Here is an 18710-nt window from a genome sequence, read left to right on the forward strand (position 1 = left end):
TATTTAAAGAGAGAACAGTATCGCAACTACGTTCCTCTGACTGTAGTCTCATGTCATGGTAGCATTTTACTAACCCTGTGCGAATCCATTTCAGTTTTCAATTTGTTCTGAGCCCATTTCACTTTGATAACATGAGAATTGATTTCTTCTTTCAGTTTTTCTATTTCTTTGTTGAGTCGAGTGGCTTCAGCATCCTAAAAAAAAAACATAAATTTTATTTTATGGATATAAATCATCCAGTGCTTCTTGCAACACACAAACTAGAGCTCTGGTCTACAATAAAAATCTCCTGAGTAAGCTGCATAGGCCCCTTTTTTTCCTTTTTTTTTTTTTTTTTTTTTTGGCAACAGGATGAGGAAATGCAGGCGCAAAGCAGTAGTTATATATTACACAAGGCTACAGAGAGAAGTCCTGACACTGACAGAACAGTAATACCAGCTATAAACGTGCAGGGTGAGCACTGGCAGCAACAACATACGTAGGTCAAACCACCAGCCTGTAAGTCAGCATCAAGTCAGGACGTTAAGAAAAGGACACTGCTGGCCCAAACTTCTGTACCAGCATCCACAGATAGGGCATCAACCCACACCTCCAAACTGCTTCTGAAATGATAGGTTCAACTGCTAAATATAGGTTTACTGAAGCACTGTGTGAGGGCAGTATGGATCCTGAAAGGCTCTAGTGTAATCATGAGGTGTTGTGAGGTTTTTTAGTAGGTTAACTTTTAGCAAACCTGAAGCCACGCTCCCACTTCCTGCTCATGTGAGGAACACTGAAGTGATTTTTTGCTTCAGCAGCGTATTTTTCTGACTTTAAATCATATTTTTCTGCTTCTTTTGTCAGCTGTGCACAGTAAAATTCATCAGAAGAGACCCAAATCAGCAAGAACCCTACTACTTCATCAATTTTCAGGTCTTCCACATGAAATAGTTGCAAAACAGTACAGAAAGACCTGGGTAATTTAGGAGCCTGATTGAAATCTTACTGGCTTCTAAAACTGAAAGGCAATTTACTTATTTATTTGAATCAGGCCTGAAGAATCCTATTGCCATACCACCAATTTTCAGAAGTACAAAAGAGAACAGAGCGAATACAGAAAAACTGCAATAAAGACTGCAATAATTTAATGCCATTACAGCCTTTTAAAATTTAAAAAAAAAAAAAGTTAGAAACTCCCTCAAAAAAACATGGACCTGCAATAAGCGCTCTTTTATTTCTATTACATAAAATAAATTAGGGAAATATTAAACGGAACTTGAAAAAGATAACGAGAACTCAGTTAATTCTTCCCCTTCCCTCAGAGGAAAGGGTTTTTTCCACAGATATACATCAAAACAAAACGAAAACATGCTTCTTTCCCCAAGTACATTAGCAAACAAGTGTCGATAAGTTTGTACTGACAGTGCTTTTCATCATTCACTCAAGTCACACAGCAATACTCAGAGCACCTTAGTTTCATAGAGCTGGTGTAATCTTCCTTTTTCCTGAGAAAGCTGTTTGATTTTATTAGTATGCTTTTCAATTTCTTTGTTTGCATCTCGCACTCTTCTCTCAAGTATCTCCTTTTCCTTTCGGAGGTCAAGTGACTCTTTCTCCCCTCGGACATATTTCATCACCATTGTTTCCTTTTCATGGCGTGCTTCTTCACATTTCTTATTTGCCTTGAAAAATATTTAAATATGAAATACAAGGTTGATTCATTCTGGTTTGCTTTTGTAAGACACTACTCCAAAGACATCCAATATAGAAGCATATCAAAGCAGGGCTCAATAGCACCAGTTCTGCAAACCCTAGCATTAGATCCCCACATAAGTGTCACCAGAACCCAACTGATTCAACTGGAATTACTTGTAACAGTAAATACATCTATGCAGCTGCAGCTTCCCAGCTAAACCTCTCACATGAATTACCACCCCACAAGTAATTCTGAATACAGATTATTTCAGAAGGAAAGAGTTGTATTTGATAAGGTTTAGTCACAAAATACTTTTGCAAAAACCCAGTACCAATCCTCTGCCTTCCCTTGTCCACGTGCCAACCTCAGCATCATTCGGTAGCTTATTTTTCAGATGGACTTCCCCCCAACCCCAGCATTAATGCATTTTGTTTCATCTAAGAAAATAAAAAGAATCAGAAACAGAGCTTTAGAGTTTACATAGAGAAAATACTTGGCATAATGTATTAGGAAGGAAAAAAAAATCTCAACTCTCAGTAATACGAGAAAAATAAAAGCTTTGTGCTGTATTTGAGAAAAATATTTCATCTGATAAATTAGGGTATGTAATAGCCACTGCTAGCTTTTACCCTGCTTCTGAGCCAAGACCAGGCTGCATGATTCCTACAGGGATCAAGTTAATTCATGAAATGTTCTGTAATTAAAGGTTTTCTGTCTTACCTGTTCCATTCGATAGGCCATCTCTTTATGCAACTGTTGAATAGCATTTTTGGCTGCTGCATCTTGGGTTAAAAGTTTGTCTTTACCAGCTTTCACTTCTTTAATAAGCTCTTCTATTCTTGCTTCTAGCTAGAAGACAACATTATGATATAATTATAGGAAAAATAAGACTTTGATCATGTTTTGTACAGGCAGGAACATTTCACCCAAATTATGTGCTTCAACAGATCTTTACCTGTACTTTACACTTGTCAAGCTGCAACTATCCATATCAACATCTAGCTTTGTACTCGAGTACGAGCATGAAAGATGTCAATTTTCATCTTCAGTGAGACAACTGCATCAAACGGAGTAGAACAGGAGGCACAGTAGTTTATTACACAAAAAAATTGACAGCAAATGCTGAGATGTCAGAGCAGAGCTGGCTGTTGGCTGAAGTTGCTTCTTTTACCCTTTTCTTTGCTGCTACCCCTGTGCCACCACCTCCAGCCTGCACTGCACTGGCAAAGTCATCACGCGTCTGTGCTGAACTGGACTGGGAATTAACGCACTGAAAAACAACTCAGCAAATACAAAGGTGGCGCTTAGTCACCGTGCTGGTACGTTTCCTTAGGCACCCAGTGAACTAGGTGAGACCTGATCTGAAGAATAACCACCAGCTGGAACACCTCCCCAGGCAGGCTCACTGCGCAGCCACACAGGTGCAGTCCAAGAGGAAGCAGCACTCGCACAAAGACAACAAGCTGTGATGCTGCCCACAGGCTCTTCAAACTGTGCCTTAAGGACAACCCTCTCGTTACAGGGGAGAGCCATTTCACCGATGCCTGCCTTTCTTTGTGGGGAAGAAGGGTGTAAAAGTGTAAAGATGCTGGTGTCAGTACCTCACTTCTGTGCAATCCAAGCCACAACACAAAGCAAGAACAAGCTAAAACACTTGTTGCCACACAGTGAATTTGATCACACCCTCTTTGGTTTTGCAAGCTGAGTCATTGCCTAGCATGCAAAACATTTGTTTTTATTTATTTTTAAACATGCAAGCATGCGTATAAACATTTTACTTGCAGCTGTGAGTGCTGCCAAGCTTTCCTTTCCTTGAAAGCTACCAGGACACATTAATTCAGAAATCATCACGTTAAAAACACTCACTTCAAAAATGAGAAAACAAAACCCAACAACTCAGGTGTTTCACACTTCATTGTATCCCACAAGTCCAGCTGCTACCAAACTGCAAGTATTACACCACAGCAGTATTTCTGAAACCACCTCCAAACATCCTTATCTGCAATCTTACTCATGGGACTAGAAACCAACATGTGCCTCCCTCACAAAATGTTGTAACAGAGCACCAGTGACACCCAAAGCGATACCTTTCCCTCCCACACTACAGCCAGCCTGCACAACTGCGAACTCTATGCTCCTCTTTGGCCTGTCATGGTCCTGAACCATTCACTGGCCAAATGCCTGCATATAGGAACTGCTAATACCAAAATAGCGTGTAAGGCCACAGTTAACATGCTCTAACCTTTATATGTGTTCCACATAACCATTAGCACTTACAAGTCCAACTATAGCCATTCACTGCCAGATGCAGTAGTTAACAGAAGATAAATATTACTTTTAAAAAATGAGTCATGATAAAACACTTTCCTAAGATTCCCCTTCTATCTACATACAAGAAATAAATCATCCTAAGAGACTGAACTTGCCATTTTGCAAAAAGGCCTACAAGGCCTTTAGCATATGCAGCCTCCGTCAGGAAGACAACCTTGGCACACACAACCAACCCACCTATCAAGGCAACCCAAACTGGAACTGCTCAAACACCTAAAATGAATTTCTGAATTCAGATCACTTAACCATAGACATTAAGCACTTCCAGCCAGTTAATATTTCTTGGCATGGAAGAATGGATTTATCCTCACAAAATACTCAGCATCCATGAGCATGGGCAGTCCTTCCTTCTCCCCTATGCTACCACATATTCTGTTAAAACAGGGGCATCATGTACCGGTGAGAGACCAGCTGCCACTTCTGTTTCATTGTCTGTACCTGTTTGATGATGTTGAGGTGCTGCTTCTCTGTTTCTGTTCGCTTTTTCAGTTCATCTTTTAAGCTGTCCTTTTCTGAGCAGATGTCCAAAATCAGTTCTTGATGTTTTTTATTTTCTTTAATCAATCTGTAAAGAAAAAGAAACAAGCTGTAAGGTACTTCAGTACTGTATTTTTCATTTATTTATTTTGAGATACATGTTTCTTCCTTCTTGACTGCAAATCCTATTGCAATTAGAGCCAGGCACACTAATGAACTCCACCAAAGCCTTACAAAAAAAAAAAAAAAAAAAAAAAAGTACATTGTGCCTGTGAAGCTTAACTCTAAACCAGCCAGCAGCATCTTTCTCATGAGAAAACTGCTTGCTTCCAGCGTTTTGCGGTTTCTACTGTCCCTGATGATATGAGATATTTCATGCCTCTAAGCCACTCCAGAACTAGCAGCGGGCTCTGTAAAGGTTAACAATTTTAAGGTACTTTTGTACACAGAAACTTCCAGTGACAGAGCTCCCCAGTCAAAGCTCTGAAAGCACAGACAGTGTGTTCATTTCCTGGATTGGCACAAACTCTCACAGCAGCCTTTGAAGTCCACAACCTGCTAAGAAATAGGACTTAGAAAATCTGGGTTCCACGTAACTACAACAGCATCCGTGCTCGTAGCCCTTGTAAGTTAAAATGTTTAGCTACGGTCTGTTCCTTTGCAGCTGTTTGAAGCCTGAGTTGAAGCTGACACCTTGACAATACTAGATTTAGCCTGACCTTCTAGCAGTGCTATATGTGAAACTCAGAAGTCATATTGTCAGAGTTGCTGAGTAAACAGTCTCAAATGCATTTAAATGGTTAAAGACACAGTTAGGTAGTGGGTATTTCCAAAAGCACCTCGGCAAGTTAGGCCACCAACTGCACGAATTTGCGTGCGGTATGTATTTACCCAAACAAGATATTTAAATACCCTTTTAGATACGTACTTTCATCTTTAGCTTCCCTCCTTCAAAAAGTATTTTCTAAATAAACAAGGCTTCCAAATTACAAGAACTTCAATACCACCAATGAAAGCAAGCTTAGGTTAAAGAACAGTTCTGAAGCAAGGAATATTCCAAGATTACAAATGCTCACAGGGAGTTGAGATTCACACAATCGCTGCTCACTTACCTATCACAGATCTGCTCATAATAGACAGCTGGATTACTTCCAGAACAATGTTACAGGAAATTCTTTTGATCATAAACAAAGGGACAAAAATCAGCCCAACCCAGAATGCCCTTTGGACTAAAGAAAGTATTCCACAGCAGCTTTGCACTCTTGAGGTGAGCACCCAAAATTCAAAGGGGTGCAGCTGGCAAAGAAAGAGACTGAAGGTATGTTTATATAAAAACAAATCTGTGTGTATATGTAATAAATACATATATCTACACGCACATTTGTATCTAAGTAATTGGTCCACTGCTGAAAATGCTGCCTTTGAATTTACTGTAAACAAACATGTAAAACCCAACTGACTTGTTCACTTACCACTTTCTGGAGTTAGAACCATCTACACACCTCTCCCTTCAGATTCTCATTCCTCCTCCACAATTACTAAATGCCTAATCACACATACCCAAGCCTTCCTGTCATCAGCTCACTTTCCTCACGTTTATATTTTGTCAGAGGTTACCTACTGAGGTGCAAGAGAATGCTTTCCCTACTCTACTTTTTGGGAGTTTCTCCCTCCCTGCAATGTCCTAAAGAACAGGGCACTCATTTCCAGCTCTGCAAGCAGGAATAAAATTAAAGTTACAAACCACATTTAGTTAATAAAAAACCTTTTTTGAAGAGGTAACAGAACACTAAAAGCCAAGTGGAGAATCAAAAAAAAAAAAAAAATCAATCAATGAACTGGCTTTTGACAAGCATGCTTCATGTAGCAGATGGTAGAACTACTAAGCCCAGCTGAATACAGCAAAGTTTAAGCATTTCAAAAGCCCTCCTGTACCATTTCAAACACAAAGAACAGCTCTCAACCAACTAGAACTTTCTGGATTATGAGAGAAGACTGAATTCTGATATTGCATGAAAAAGAAGCAATTTCAAACTCAAATCAAACACAAATAGTGAGAGTTCGTAATTACAATGTTTTGTTTCTTCAAGGACATACAGGGACAGAACAAATCTTGGACTATTTTTAAATACTGTAAAAGTGATGGTGATATAAGTAATTCTAGGCACTGGCAAGCTATTCGACTGAACAGTTGGCCATTCAGTTCCTGCCAAATCCCACAAGAATTCAGAGATCTAAGCATGCATTTTTATTTAACAGTGCATTCCACACGTAATAATAATTCCTCGTTTACTGACCTTTTTTTAAGGAAGTTCTTCATCTGTCCTTAAAACAACTCAAGACGTTATTTGTTTCATACCACAACATTGTGTTCACGTAATACACATCTGAAACTTTTCAGTACACACCTCCATAGCCATAATAAGAATACTAAAATACTCACTTTTTTATGGTTTGCTCCTGCTCCAGGTATTTATCTTGCACGCATTTTTCAAACACAGCCAAGGCATGTTCACCTTTCCTCACACCGTTTGGACATTTGTGTTCTTTGGAAAAATCTGTAGACAGGAGTTCAGACTCTATTTCCTTCAGCAAATCATCCTGTGAGGAAGTCTGATGCATCGTGGAAATAAGCTTCTTTGTGCAGTCTGTGTCGTAAGGGCTTTCCGAGTAGATTTTATCACTGGATTTTTTCACAAAGTCAGATTCCTCCCTTAGCTCCTTCAGTATTTCCATTAATGATTGTTCGGCCTGATTAGTTTTTGGATCTTGTTCAAATTCTTCGCTAGATAAACGCCCTGGCTTCGTGGAGCCCTCAACCTTACTTTCAGAGCAGGTACTGGCAGCGCAGTCTGCCCCTCCGCTGTCATCAAGCGCTGGCTGCTGCTCCTGTCTTTCTGCCAGGCCCCCGCCGCTGCTCAGGTCAGTGGCTGATGGATCCTGGGCTGAGGGCAACAACCTCGATTCCATGTCCAGGACACCAGCTCCAGCACAAGCGACATTTGAGCAGTCCTTTGCTCCAGGTGTTTCATCCGTCCTCCTGTTTTCTGGGCATGTGGAAGAGGCATTGCCCGACAGATTGACTGGCTCCGGCGTGCCTTGCGTTTCTGGGACATATTCCTCCATCATTTTCCTTCAGAAAGGTAAAAGAATTCATATTAGACAACGTATTATATTCAAAATCAAAATTAAAGATTAAGAAAGAGGAAAGAAAGTCCACTGGAAAGTAAAATTCAAAGGACAAAAATATTTAGATACAGAAGCTATGCAGAGTTTGTTGTTTTTTTCAGCCTTTTACATCAATTCTCCAGGCTTTTCTGACGGAGGGTGATAAATCAAGGAAAGCAAACTCAAAGGAGTGGGACAGTAAATGCCAATGCAATAAAGAAAAAAAAGAACTTTCTCAGAATTAATAATTCTATGATTTAAAACCCGAAAAAGTTCAAGTAATCACCTCTGAAAAACATTTCAGATGTAACAAAAATAAGAATCGTGTGCTTTTTAGCTTTCATTGTCCTACACACGATTTGAAAGTAACAATATGCCTTCACTCACTCCTTTTTATAACACAGGGCAACTCCCTCACCCAGCCAGGGTGAAAATACTTCCTTACTGTCACATCCTCACCCATTACCCATTCAACAAAATGTATCCGTACCCAGCAACCCAAAAGAAAAAAGGGGCTGGGGGTGAGATTCTCTTCTCCCATCTGCTAGCAAGCAGCAGAAATCTCTTGCTGGATGAGCACAGATGGTCTGAGGCAGATTTGCTCTCCCAAAGTAGCTTGCAGAGCAAACATTTGAGGAGTTGAAAAGCTATGCAGAAAGTGTTCTTCTAGAAGGACACCGTACTGTGATCCAAATAGCTAGAACATTTATGGAACAGCCTGGATATGAAGTTGGATCTTCTTTTTCAGGACTACCAGATGGTCAGGTGTCTGCAAAGCCTGCTGGCATTTTTATCACGCACAAGAAGCTCTTATCATACCGTGTCCATTAGGGGAAATTCATTACAGCAGTCATAACTTTTAGATGTAACCCTGCCGCCCATACTGGATAAATTACACTATTTATAAACAGAAGTCAATTTTTTCGTTTAGGAATTCAGCTTTGCTTTTCCAACAATTATCTCGAACGAAGCAGTAACTCTGCCACCTTGCAATATCAGGCATGTTTTCATACTTGCCTTCTCATTTGTTTAGCTTTTTCTCACCCATTTCACACAATTGGAGCTGTTCAGCTACACGCTCCAGACTCTGCACTTGAACTCAGACCAAGAGGAAGCCCTCTGTGCCACTTGGCTCAACCCCTCCAAAGTCCCTGCCTTATTAACCAACACTTAGTCCCATGGCTTACCCTGTTAAAACAGAGGGATACACGAATCCCATTATGTCTGTGACTAATTGCTACCACTATGTACCAAAAGATATTTAAAAAAAAAAAAAAAAGAAAAAAAAAAGGTCTCCTCAGCTCAGCTGTTTCTATCAGAAAATACTATCAAAAAAAGACCCACCTGAAAACACTGCCAGGTAATCTCTGGGACGAAAATAGAAAGGGAAACTAAACCTAAGGCTGAGTATGAAAGAGAACATGCTATGGCAACAGTAACAAATCAGCCAATGACAATTCGATCTCTTTCAGTAACAAACAGACCTCTTTTCCTTTTTGGTTTCAAAACAAAAAACTAAACACCACAGTCTCTAAGACAGTACAAGTCAATCGGAACCAGAAGACAAACGGTAACTAAAGCTACAAATGAGAAAGAGGTGGTGAATGGCAGACTTCTTACACAACACACAATGTGAAACTTTTACAAGGATTCCCAGTTTACAAGCAAATCTTCTCTGACATGAGTAAAATTCCTGATCCCTCTTGGCTTCAAATATTTATGTTTAGGTCAATACCAGAGCCAATGAATCCATCAGCTTAGTTTGTCCAGCCAAAACAACTGCTCTTCTGGTAGCTATCTACATTTTGATAACTGCTAGTAATCAAAGTTCAAGATGTTCTTATGTTAGTCTAAAAAAATAAATGGAACAACCCCTACTTAAGATCTAAATTGGCAAGCAAAGAAAATGAATACAGCTGCAAGAAAAAGCATTGAGCTCAACAGTAGCAGAACGCCAGCTTCTACTTAATTAAAAAGCTGTTAAAAATAATGATTGAGACTGGTGCATTTAACACGGTCAATAACCGTCAGATCTGCAAACAATGCCGCTGTTCAGAGGGAAGGCAGGAATTCACCTCCTAGTATCTTGTCACAGGCAGCTTACAATCCACACGCTCAGCAGACGCCTGTTAAAGAAAAAAAAAAAGAAAAAAAAGGCTGTTAGGATAAAGCTGAGGTGCAACTTTTCCCATAGCAGTTCCTGCAGTTTAAGTCCTTGCTGAGACTTTCTCTGGAATGATCAGGGGGAAATTTTGGCTCAATTTAAGCCTTTTCTAAAGTACTTTAGAAAGTGTTATAACCCCCCCCAAGATGTGAAGCTGTTTGACGTATTGCTGCCTCAGAGCTGCCCATCGCTGCCCAGAGGCTGCAGTTAACTCCCACGAGAGAAGTGGTAAAAGCATATCTGGGAGCTTCCACATCGGTTACCACACCTAAACCTCAAGGCCAGTCAGCAAAGTGGATGGTATTTTTCCTCACACAAGAGCAACAAGTGAAAAATAAAGGTCTGTTAGGCTGTACTTTGGGAAGAACACTGACTTTTCACATTGCTGCGTTACTTCCTTCTGTAAATAAGACTGAATTAATATTAGAGACACATGGGGAGTTTGAAGTGACTGTACAAATCTGTTAAAGCTTGAAGAGTAAATTCTGAGGATTCAGTGTTCCCTGCAGACTTGCTCTACATCTCAGTGGTGCCCAGAATATAATTTCCTACATTAAGAATGTTCCCAGCCCGATTCCAATATTCTGGATTCTACATCTATCTGCCCAAATTGATCCCAACCTGTTCCTGCCCTGAACAGATGTTTTCTTTCCTCCTGCTGCCACCGCACAGTACTAGTTTTCACATTCCAAATACTACTTTTAAAATAGAAATAAAATCTTATCCTAGGATCAGAATTTTATCTTCAGAAATATCCAGCCACAGAAATCAGGTGGAGTAGCTGTCAATGCAAATTCACCTTGATATTCAAATGTGTCTCTTGCATATCCAAAGTTTGTCACGTCCATTCCAGGCAACTAAATAGAGCAGATACCTCGTTTGTAAGGCCACAGACAGAAAACTGCAGTAACAACAGCAAAGAAAAGGTTCCTGCTTGGTAAGCAGAACTGTGTATGTGTGAAAGTAGCTTAAAGAGAATGACACTGCCAGCCTGGCCCCAGCCAGCTGAAACAAAATATGATAATGTTCCCTTGTTTCACATCAAGCATACAAATACAGCAGGTCCCAAATACACCTGACACATATTTGACAGCAGCTCAATCTTTTTCCAGGTTCCATCTACACTTTCTATCACCCTACCTACCCTAAACAACTCTTCCAAAGGTCAGGGAAATAATTAAGTTGTGGTACCACTTCCTTATGCCCCAGCCCAACCACCAGGGCAGGCCTACACCTTCCCTGGTAGGAACTGCCAGGTGAGCACAGGGAGGGGAGCTCGGCCCCAGCGTGCCTGCCCCGCACCCCCAGGTACCTCGGGAGCCTGCTGGGCATTGGCACGGTGCGGGGAAGGCTTCCTACAGCTGGGCCATAAGGCTTCTGCTGCTGTGGCAGGGCCAGTTTGCAGCCTTTTCTCCTACTGCTGTAACTTAAACGTGCTTTTCTGCCAAATTGTTGCAGCAAAACTGATGGAAATCAAACTCCGGAAGATTTTGGGGGCCTGCAGGTACAGCAAATGGCCAGTGCAACTTTTTATGGAAGTGTCTCTCAGACACATATATAAAAGAAAGCAAAGACTCAGGAAACCAGCAGTGTTTCTTCACTCACTGTGTTTGGACCAGAACAGAAGCATCCTCTCTAAACTGCAAATCAAACGGCAGAAACACGAACAGAGGTGACAGTCACTCGAGCTCTTCGGCTAAGCACTGATACAAGACAGGTATTGATCCAGGAGGAACATCAAAAGCCTTGCTACACGATCCTGTAAAATACCAAAAAAAAAAAAAAAAAAAAGAAAAAATATTCCTTGTAGCTACCTTCAGCAGCAGGCACTCTAACACGTTGTTAAGCCCTGGCCTAGGTGGCTATCTGTAGATAAGAGGTGAGAGCACAAGGAAACGCTTGCAGAATTAAGGCTTGTAATGGTAAAACTTACAAAGGAAAAAACATACAGGTTGCTGGAATTTATTTGGATTACATCCATTTATGTTCTACTGTCTGCAAGTAGCCTATCTCAAGGTTTAAAGTGACTTAAAAATTAAGTCAAATAATGTTTAATATTTAGCTACCGTAACAGTACAGACCTGATCTGTATAGTACCAGCCAGTAAGATCAAGGTCTTGACTCGTCCTATGAAATCCAGCTGCTAAGTGGACAAGTCGAGCAACTCTTTCTCACGCAAGATTTGCTCTCGTTCTCGCAAGACAAGTAAACACCACGCTGCAGCATGTTAGCTGGATTTCTAGAATAAAAAAAATCTAATTATGGTACTATAGCCTTGCTGTGGTAATGTATTAGGGTAGCACAGTACCTGTTTATTATGTTATTTTTACCGGGAACTGAAAATGGAATTCCCAGAAAAGCCTGCGGTATCATCTCTGAACAGTAATTTGACTGTTTATTAATCCAAGATTTACTAGTCCACATTAAATAACTATTTAAGGAAGTAGGTGATCAGCCATTAATATTTAGTTCCTGATCTACAACCATAGCAATCACCTGCAGCAATAAGAAGCCAATGAGCAGTTAGAAGATGTCACCTCTTTTAACACATCTTCCAACTCAAATTCTGATTTTCATACTGATATACATTCCAAAATATTAGGTTGAGAATTAATTTTCATATGCAGTAACAAAAATAAATGTAATTACTGTTGGTTAAGGATCACGCTTCCAAATATACTACGAGATGATGATGAATGCACAGGTGCCAGAACACAAGCCAGCAAGGGACGGCTTCTATAAGCAGAGATTGAGAAACCAGAGTACAAATAAAAGTATTTCAAACAATAGCTACACTGAACCACCAGACTAACTCCTCTGTTCACCTTCACTAGAAGAACTCTGAAGATTTAGGAATTTTTCTGTATGAGCAGAGAGCTAAGACCTATCACGTTCATCTCAAACTTGCAGCTTTTCTCCCTCCTGCTCTCTGCTTTTCTTTTGCCTTTCTGCCTATCGCCAATTCAAAAGTGCAAGAAGATGCAGCAATACAGGTGGGAAGGCAGAGGGAGGAAAACCAGCAGCAGCCCTTCATTCCCATACGTGCTGTAACAATAAATTCTCACTTCAGAGGCCAGTCACTGAGCACAAAAAAAGCAGGTTCTCCAACACTCGATCCTCCCTTTTCAAAAAAACTCTGCTGAAAAGACCGTACACCCTACTTTTTAAGATGCTCTTGACACATTTAGCTGTCCATCCGGTTACCCACTCAGAAATCTTCAGCCCTGTTCCAACACCACTACTTTCCAGCCACCAGAAGTTAATTCATGATGAAAGCAATTCCCTGTGTGCTTCCCATTGCCTGCACTGCTCTCAGCAGGACCACAACCCTCCCCTACCCTGTTATTACAGGCATGCCTTCAGAATCTGGTGCATTTTAATTCAATATCATGCCATTTCAAACTGCCTGCCTTTTCAATCTTACGGAACACAAACACGATCCTTTTAGATCCTGGACTACAAAGACTTCCTAAGCAGATGCACTGTTAATGCCAGCATTCAATTTCACGAAGCAGGGAGTTTGAACCATGCCTCACGTACGCTGTAAACAGCAGAGAAGAACAAAGAGGCTTCAGGCAATTTCAAAACACATCTGACGACTCATTAAATGACAGAGAAGTACAGGAAGCATTTCCTGAAGCTGGACTGTTGAGAAAAATTCACTGGCAATATGGGAAAAAAAGAAAATGTGCATCTTGTCACCGAGTAACTATCACATTTGGGCTTTTACCAGACACAGAGTGAAGTGACAGAAGCATGGCACTGCCAGGACATGGGCTGGCTGTTCAGGGCAGTCTCAGGAGACAAAAATTGCTGCTGTAATAGAAAAAGAATGTATTTAAGCTGCTGAGCTTAGCTATACAGTACAGAAGCAGGACAAGGAAGGGAAGAAAGGAAGTAACGCTTCAGGAGTGTGTGCATAATAACAAAGACTTGCTCAAACCAGAGTGGATTTAGAGAAGCAGTGAAGAGCATTGAGATACAAACCACAGCTCTCACATCAGCAGCTAACACCACACCTGCTCTTCACCTCTGGAAATGTGAAAAATATCCAGATGGGCTTTATAGTATCCGAGACAAGCTTGTTTTTAAAGTACAATGTAACTTACAAAGCCATCCTCTTCCCTCTTATCTGTCACAGCAGAGCACTCAAATTTCCTGCAAGCAGTGGACTGAAGTCCAATGACTAAAGCTGCAGTAGCGGCACGATGCGTTTCGGAGTAGGCGTGGGACAAGGAAAGAAGAGCTGAAGCACTCCGTGGCTCATCAGCAGATGACACCCCCAGGCAGCGGGGTTCTCAGCACCATGACCAGGCAAATAGAGAGCAGAAACATCTGGTGACACCGCAACAAGCAGCCCACATTCCAGAGGGATTCATACAGTCACGCTGAAACTGCAGTCTGCGCTGTATCTAGCTATGGAAACACTGCTCACCTCCACATAGGATGTGGAGAGAAAACCCCTACCTGCAGGACAGGCCCCTTCGAACTGTTCCAGAGCAGCTCTCTGCCCTGGGATTAGAGATCCTTGCTTCATGATCTGTCCTTAAACTCTGCACTGGACCAAGAGCTTACAAAACAGCTGCTGTTATTTATTTTGTTTTTCAAGATGGCACCATCCCAAAGTAAGACCCACTGGAGACTCACCAGAAAATCTTTTGTCATGGGCAGGGACACCTCCCCATTACTGTATCCCAACAGAATAATAAGTGCTACTTTCTTTAACCAGATAACCCTAAAACAAAGACATTAAAGTCACCATTAGCAACCAGACAACTCTCAGAATCCCAGAAATTGCTATTTCTTTTTAGTTTGGGTTTAATTTCCAATCTATTACACTTGGGTAAGAAACGAAGCTGTAGGACAGCTCATGTGCTCTCATACACAGAATGAACCTCCAAGCAGACTGCTAAGGAAATAACTGATGCTGGGGCAGGACAATTTTTTCCCTTCATATAGTAGCGCTGCTCATTTTAAAAGCTATGATGCAGCTCTTCAAGAACTTTTCACATCTTCACTAGACAACAATCATTTAATTTGGATAATTAGTCAGCACTAATTGAGTGCCAACCTGTCATCACAAGAACTCTTGTTAAAAGTTTTATGTGACAGTACGACTAAAAATAAAACGGAAGAAAAATTTTACAGCTTGTGTTAGCAGACAGCTGCAGCGTAATCCTAGTAATACTTTCACCTAGACTAATCTGAATGGACCAAACCTATCTTTGTCCAAGTCACGTATGAGGTTTTTTTGTTTGTTTTAATTATTCTCCTAAAGCAAATATCTTCAGCTATTGTCTACTGCTCATCACACTGATTAGCAAAGCCAACTTCCCTGTTGTTTCCAGTCAGCAGCCAGCGTACCCGTACTGGGCACAGCATCTTTCACAAGAACTCCATCTACAATCATTTTCCCAGTCTAAACAGTGCGTCTCCAGGTAACACTGCAAAAGAGGGAAATTCAACTCCAAGAGATAATTATGTTTTCAATTGGAAATTCTAAGGAAAAGATGATTCACTGAAATAAATTCTGGTTTACAAAACCAGATATGAGAAGTATCTCTACCGTATCGCTGTTATGTAGAGGGGCAGATCAAAGATTTCAGCCAAGAACAGCTTCAGAGGAGGTTCCGTTCCTAACTACTGCCTGCATGCCACACAGAACGGAGAGGAAGGCCAAGAGGCCTCGTACAATGATGGCCATGTATTTAGATGGCACACGTAGGAAGCAGAAGAAAACCACCCGAGTGCCACCTACACCAGCTCTCCCAACACTAATTCATTTTCACCCTAGACCAAGAACTGGATATAGCTCTATGCTAGCCGAAACAAAGGGCTTACAGGGGTACCAGCGCAGACAGGACACGCACAAGAGGTAAAGCTGGCTGCGTGCTGGGACACCGAGCTCTCCAGCCCAGCCATAACTCGACACAGTTCCTAATTCAGCTCACACAAAGACCTGCATTGATGCAAGTGCTGGGAGAGCAGGGCGTGGAAGCGTGCACATACACAGATCCTCTCTGGATTTCCTTGCTTGTCTCGGTTTAATACTTTAGCTTGCTTTTCTCTTTTTTTTTTTAATCTTACTTTATACACGTGCACTGATTGCATAGCCCCACGGCAGTCCTAAGGTGCAAAGCTCATCATCGCTATCAATTTTTTTCAACGTGAGTCAAGTGCTGTAAAAGACGAGGCTTACTCATACTTTAACGTTGCTTTTTCTTTGCTTATGTCACAAGTCAAACAGTTGAGCAACACTGTATGAATTCCTTCTCGGCATCACCAGGTTTCCTACCGGTGTCTTGCAAGCAGTTAATATCACGATCACATTAACTCCGCACACAGAGCCAAGTAACGGCACAACTCCAAAATAAAGTTTATCAGTTAAGGTTTAACAAGTGGGACTGGACTTGTTCCCCGTAACACAAGGCATCAGGTACTCAGAGTATTGCTTTTTTGTCATTCTAGCCCCAAAGTCAGAAGCCCATGTCTCAGGGAAAACCACATAGGAGCAAAGCATCCCTTTTACCTTGAGCTTCAAGTGAGACATACGGGATTATGCACAGACCCATAATCATCTGTGGGCAAGCTTCTTCAGCACACAACTCCTACTCTTCTAAGTAAGGAAAGCTGGTCTCACCTACACTGCTCAGCGACTGCTGCAATACCACCAACAGCACCAGCACAGCCGTTCAGGATTTTAGCATCGTGTGTTCAATTCTGCTCAAAAAGGCTAATACCAGACAGTTTAGTCACCACTACTGCCTCGTTTGCATTCACTTTCTCACCTGTGCAGAGCAGAATGCTTTAAGGGAGGAGAAGAAATCCCACTGATGACTGAGATCACAGCCTGGACAAAGCATATATTCTATGACAGGTCTCCATCGCTAACCAGTTAGAAGTTTCATCCATACGATAAAAATTAGAGCACGGGCAGCCCTTCTTACAAAGCTGTAGTGTCATGCTATCAAATTAGTAAGCTATTGGTCTTGGCTTATTTGGCATCGAAGATACCAGCATATTGGCAATCAAAGGCTGTTTTCAAATGTTCTTTCCAGAACATACACCAGGGTTGTGAAACTCCAACCAAGGCGTTTCTGTCTGTCTGACCTCTGTATACTGAAGAACACCATTCACGAGGACGGTGAGGCACTGCTGTTCTCTAACCCGATCCTCTTACAGAGCTTCTCCAGAACCCCTGAGGGGAAAAAAACAAACAGGGAAAAAAAGTTGATCTTTTGCAGACCTGAATGAGTCAACTGAGAGCTCTAAAGAAGACGGACTTCTGTTAATTAATAAGAGGTATTATGTAACATTTGCACATTAAAAACACCAGTGTTCCGTGTGCTTCTTGAAGACAGGATCATTTTCTTCTACATCTCTACTCTTCTGAGACTGTTTTGTTTCTGATGAGATTTTTGTTTCAGCTGGAGGCAGCAGGGTCTCAGCCTATAGTCTGAAGGTAAGCTATCCATAAGGACTACTGATTTAACACACTGCCTTTTACCAAATAACAACAGAGCCTATCCAGAAAAGAACTTGCTTTTTTCTATACCTCTTTAAAAAGCCAGCTTCAGGAAATTCAATATTAGCCTAGGGAAACGATAAGCAGCATACCTGTTAATTAGGACCAAAGAAACCATTCTCTCTGCTTGGTTCCTCAGTCCTCTTCTCAACACTTTGAAATACTGAACTTTGCAAACCTAATAAACATCTGTCAACCATACCAAATCAAGTAAGTCTTTTAAAACAACAGAGAATATTGTTTTAAAGCCAAGGCAAGAAAGGACGATTGAAGAATTCCAGAAAAAGACGAGAAGGGCTCAGAGGCAATAAGGATCAAGTTTACGTTTCACCCCCCTCTAAACTGGATGACGTTTCAAGGGGACTGCCTTCTCTCCTGATGCCTCTTCAGAATTTCAATTTCTCCTGCTTTTAGAGCTCAGCCACCCCCTCCTGAAGCCAATGGCACCGCAAGCATTCATTGCAGTCGCTGATTGCATTTCCTTCTCAATATGAAAGAGCAGCTGTTTTCCATGCTGTTTCGACAATTTCCTTGTACAGCAAAACACAGCAGGACGCCGGTCACATGTGGCTTTTTTAGCACGTTCTGCCTGTCACATTTTAACTTCTGGAAAGTTTACACCATAAACCAAGCCAACAACAAAGCCGGAGGACCCTACCCCTAATCCTACACGCAGCTTTCAGCCCCACAGGAGACCCTCCCGCGGTGTGCACGGTCTGGCTGGAAGCACCCTAACACCAGACCCACCTGGGCAGCCGATTTTGCAGGCCAGGAGCCCCAAACCCGCACCCACACCCCACAACCCAACCCTGCTCACCCACCCAGCAGGGGCTTCAACCACCCCCCCGCAGGAACGAGGACACCCTAATGCTAGAAAACAACCTTCGCACTGATCCACCACAGCGCTATTTTTTGTCAGGGGATTATTTAGGGGCGTAGCGAGCCCCCAAGCACCCCCAGACACGGGGACGAGCCGCCTCACGGCATGGAGACCTCAACGGGGCGCTCCCACACCCCGCTTTAGTGGCGCCCCGCACCGAGCCCCACCACCACAGGGACACCCCCCCGAGCCCAGCCCCGGCCCCCTCAGGTTCCCCTAGAGCTGAAAGGGCCGACAGCGAGCCGACACCCACCCACCCCTTACCCCTTTCCCCCTTCCCCGCTCCCGGCCGCCTCACCGTGAGGGGCCGGCGGGCAGGGCGGCAGCTCCCCCATGGCCGCGGCCTGACACATCAGCCAAGATGGCGGCGCGGGCGGAGCCATGGCGGAGCCGGCCCGCAGTGGGCGGGAGACGCGCAGGGGGGACGCGGGGACGGCCCCTGAGGGGCCGAGCCTGAGGTGTTGAGGCATTCTCACAGCAATGGGGAATG

The 18710-nt window shown here is 42.3% G+C and overlaps 1 protein-coding gene across 8 annotated transcripts in view; it reads right to left on the bottom strand.

Annotated features, from left to right (window-relative positions):
* Positions 1-18662, bottom strand: part of CCDC186 (coiled-coil domain containing 186) — a 32411-nt gene extending 13749 nt beyond the window's left edge. Inside the window, exons 1-9 of one of the 8 annotated variants that reach the window (XM_038180837.2) lie at positions 18519-18662; positions 11421-11574; positions 10615-10672; positions 9727-9777; positions 6927-7616; positions 4445-4571; positions 2396-2524; positions 1449-1661; positions 75-194 (exon numbers count right to left, since the gene is read on the bottom strand). In XM_038180837.2, the coding sequence (XP_038036765.2) occupies positions 75-194; positions 1449-1661; positions 2396-2524; positions 4445-4571; positions 6927-7612 (1275 nt within the window). In that variant the 5' untranslated portion in view covers positions 7613-7616; positions 9727-9777; positions 10615-10672; positions 11421-11574; positions 18519-18662. Of the gene's footprint in view, positions 1-74; positions 195-1448; positions 1662-2395; positions 2525-4444; positions 4572-6926; positions 7617-9726; positions 9778-10614; positions 10717-11420; positions 11575-16603; positions 16855-16925; positions 17014-18518 lie in introns of those variants that run through there. The other 7 variants (XM_027459997.3, XM_027459993.3, XM_027459992.3 and 4 more) reach the window with 7 other exon arrangements.
* Between the last annotated feature and the right edge of the window lie 48 nt (positions 18663-18710).

Source organism: Anas platyrhynchos, chromosome 6 (assembly GCF_047663525.1).
Source record: "Anas platyrhynchos isolate ZD024472 breed Pekin duck chromosome 6, IASCAAS_PekinDuck_T2T, whole genome shotgun sequence".
Lineage (NCBI taxonomy): Eukaryota > Metazoa > Chordata > Aves > Anseriformes > Anatidae > Anas > Anas platyrhynchos.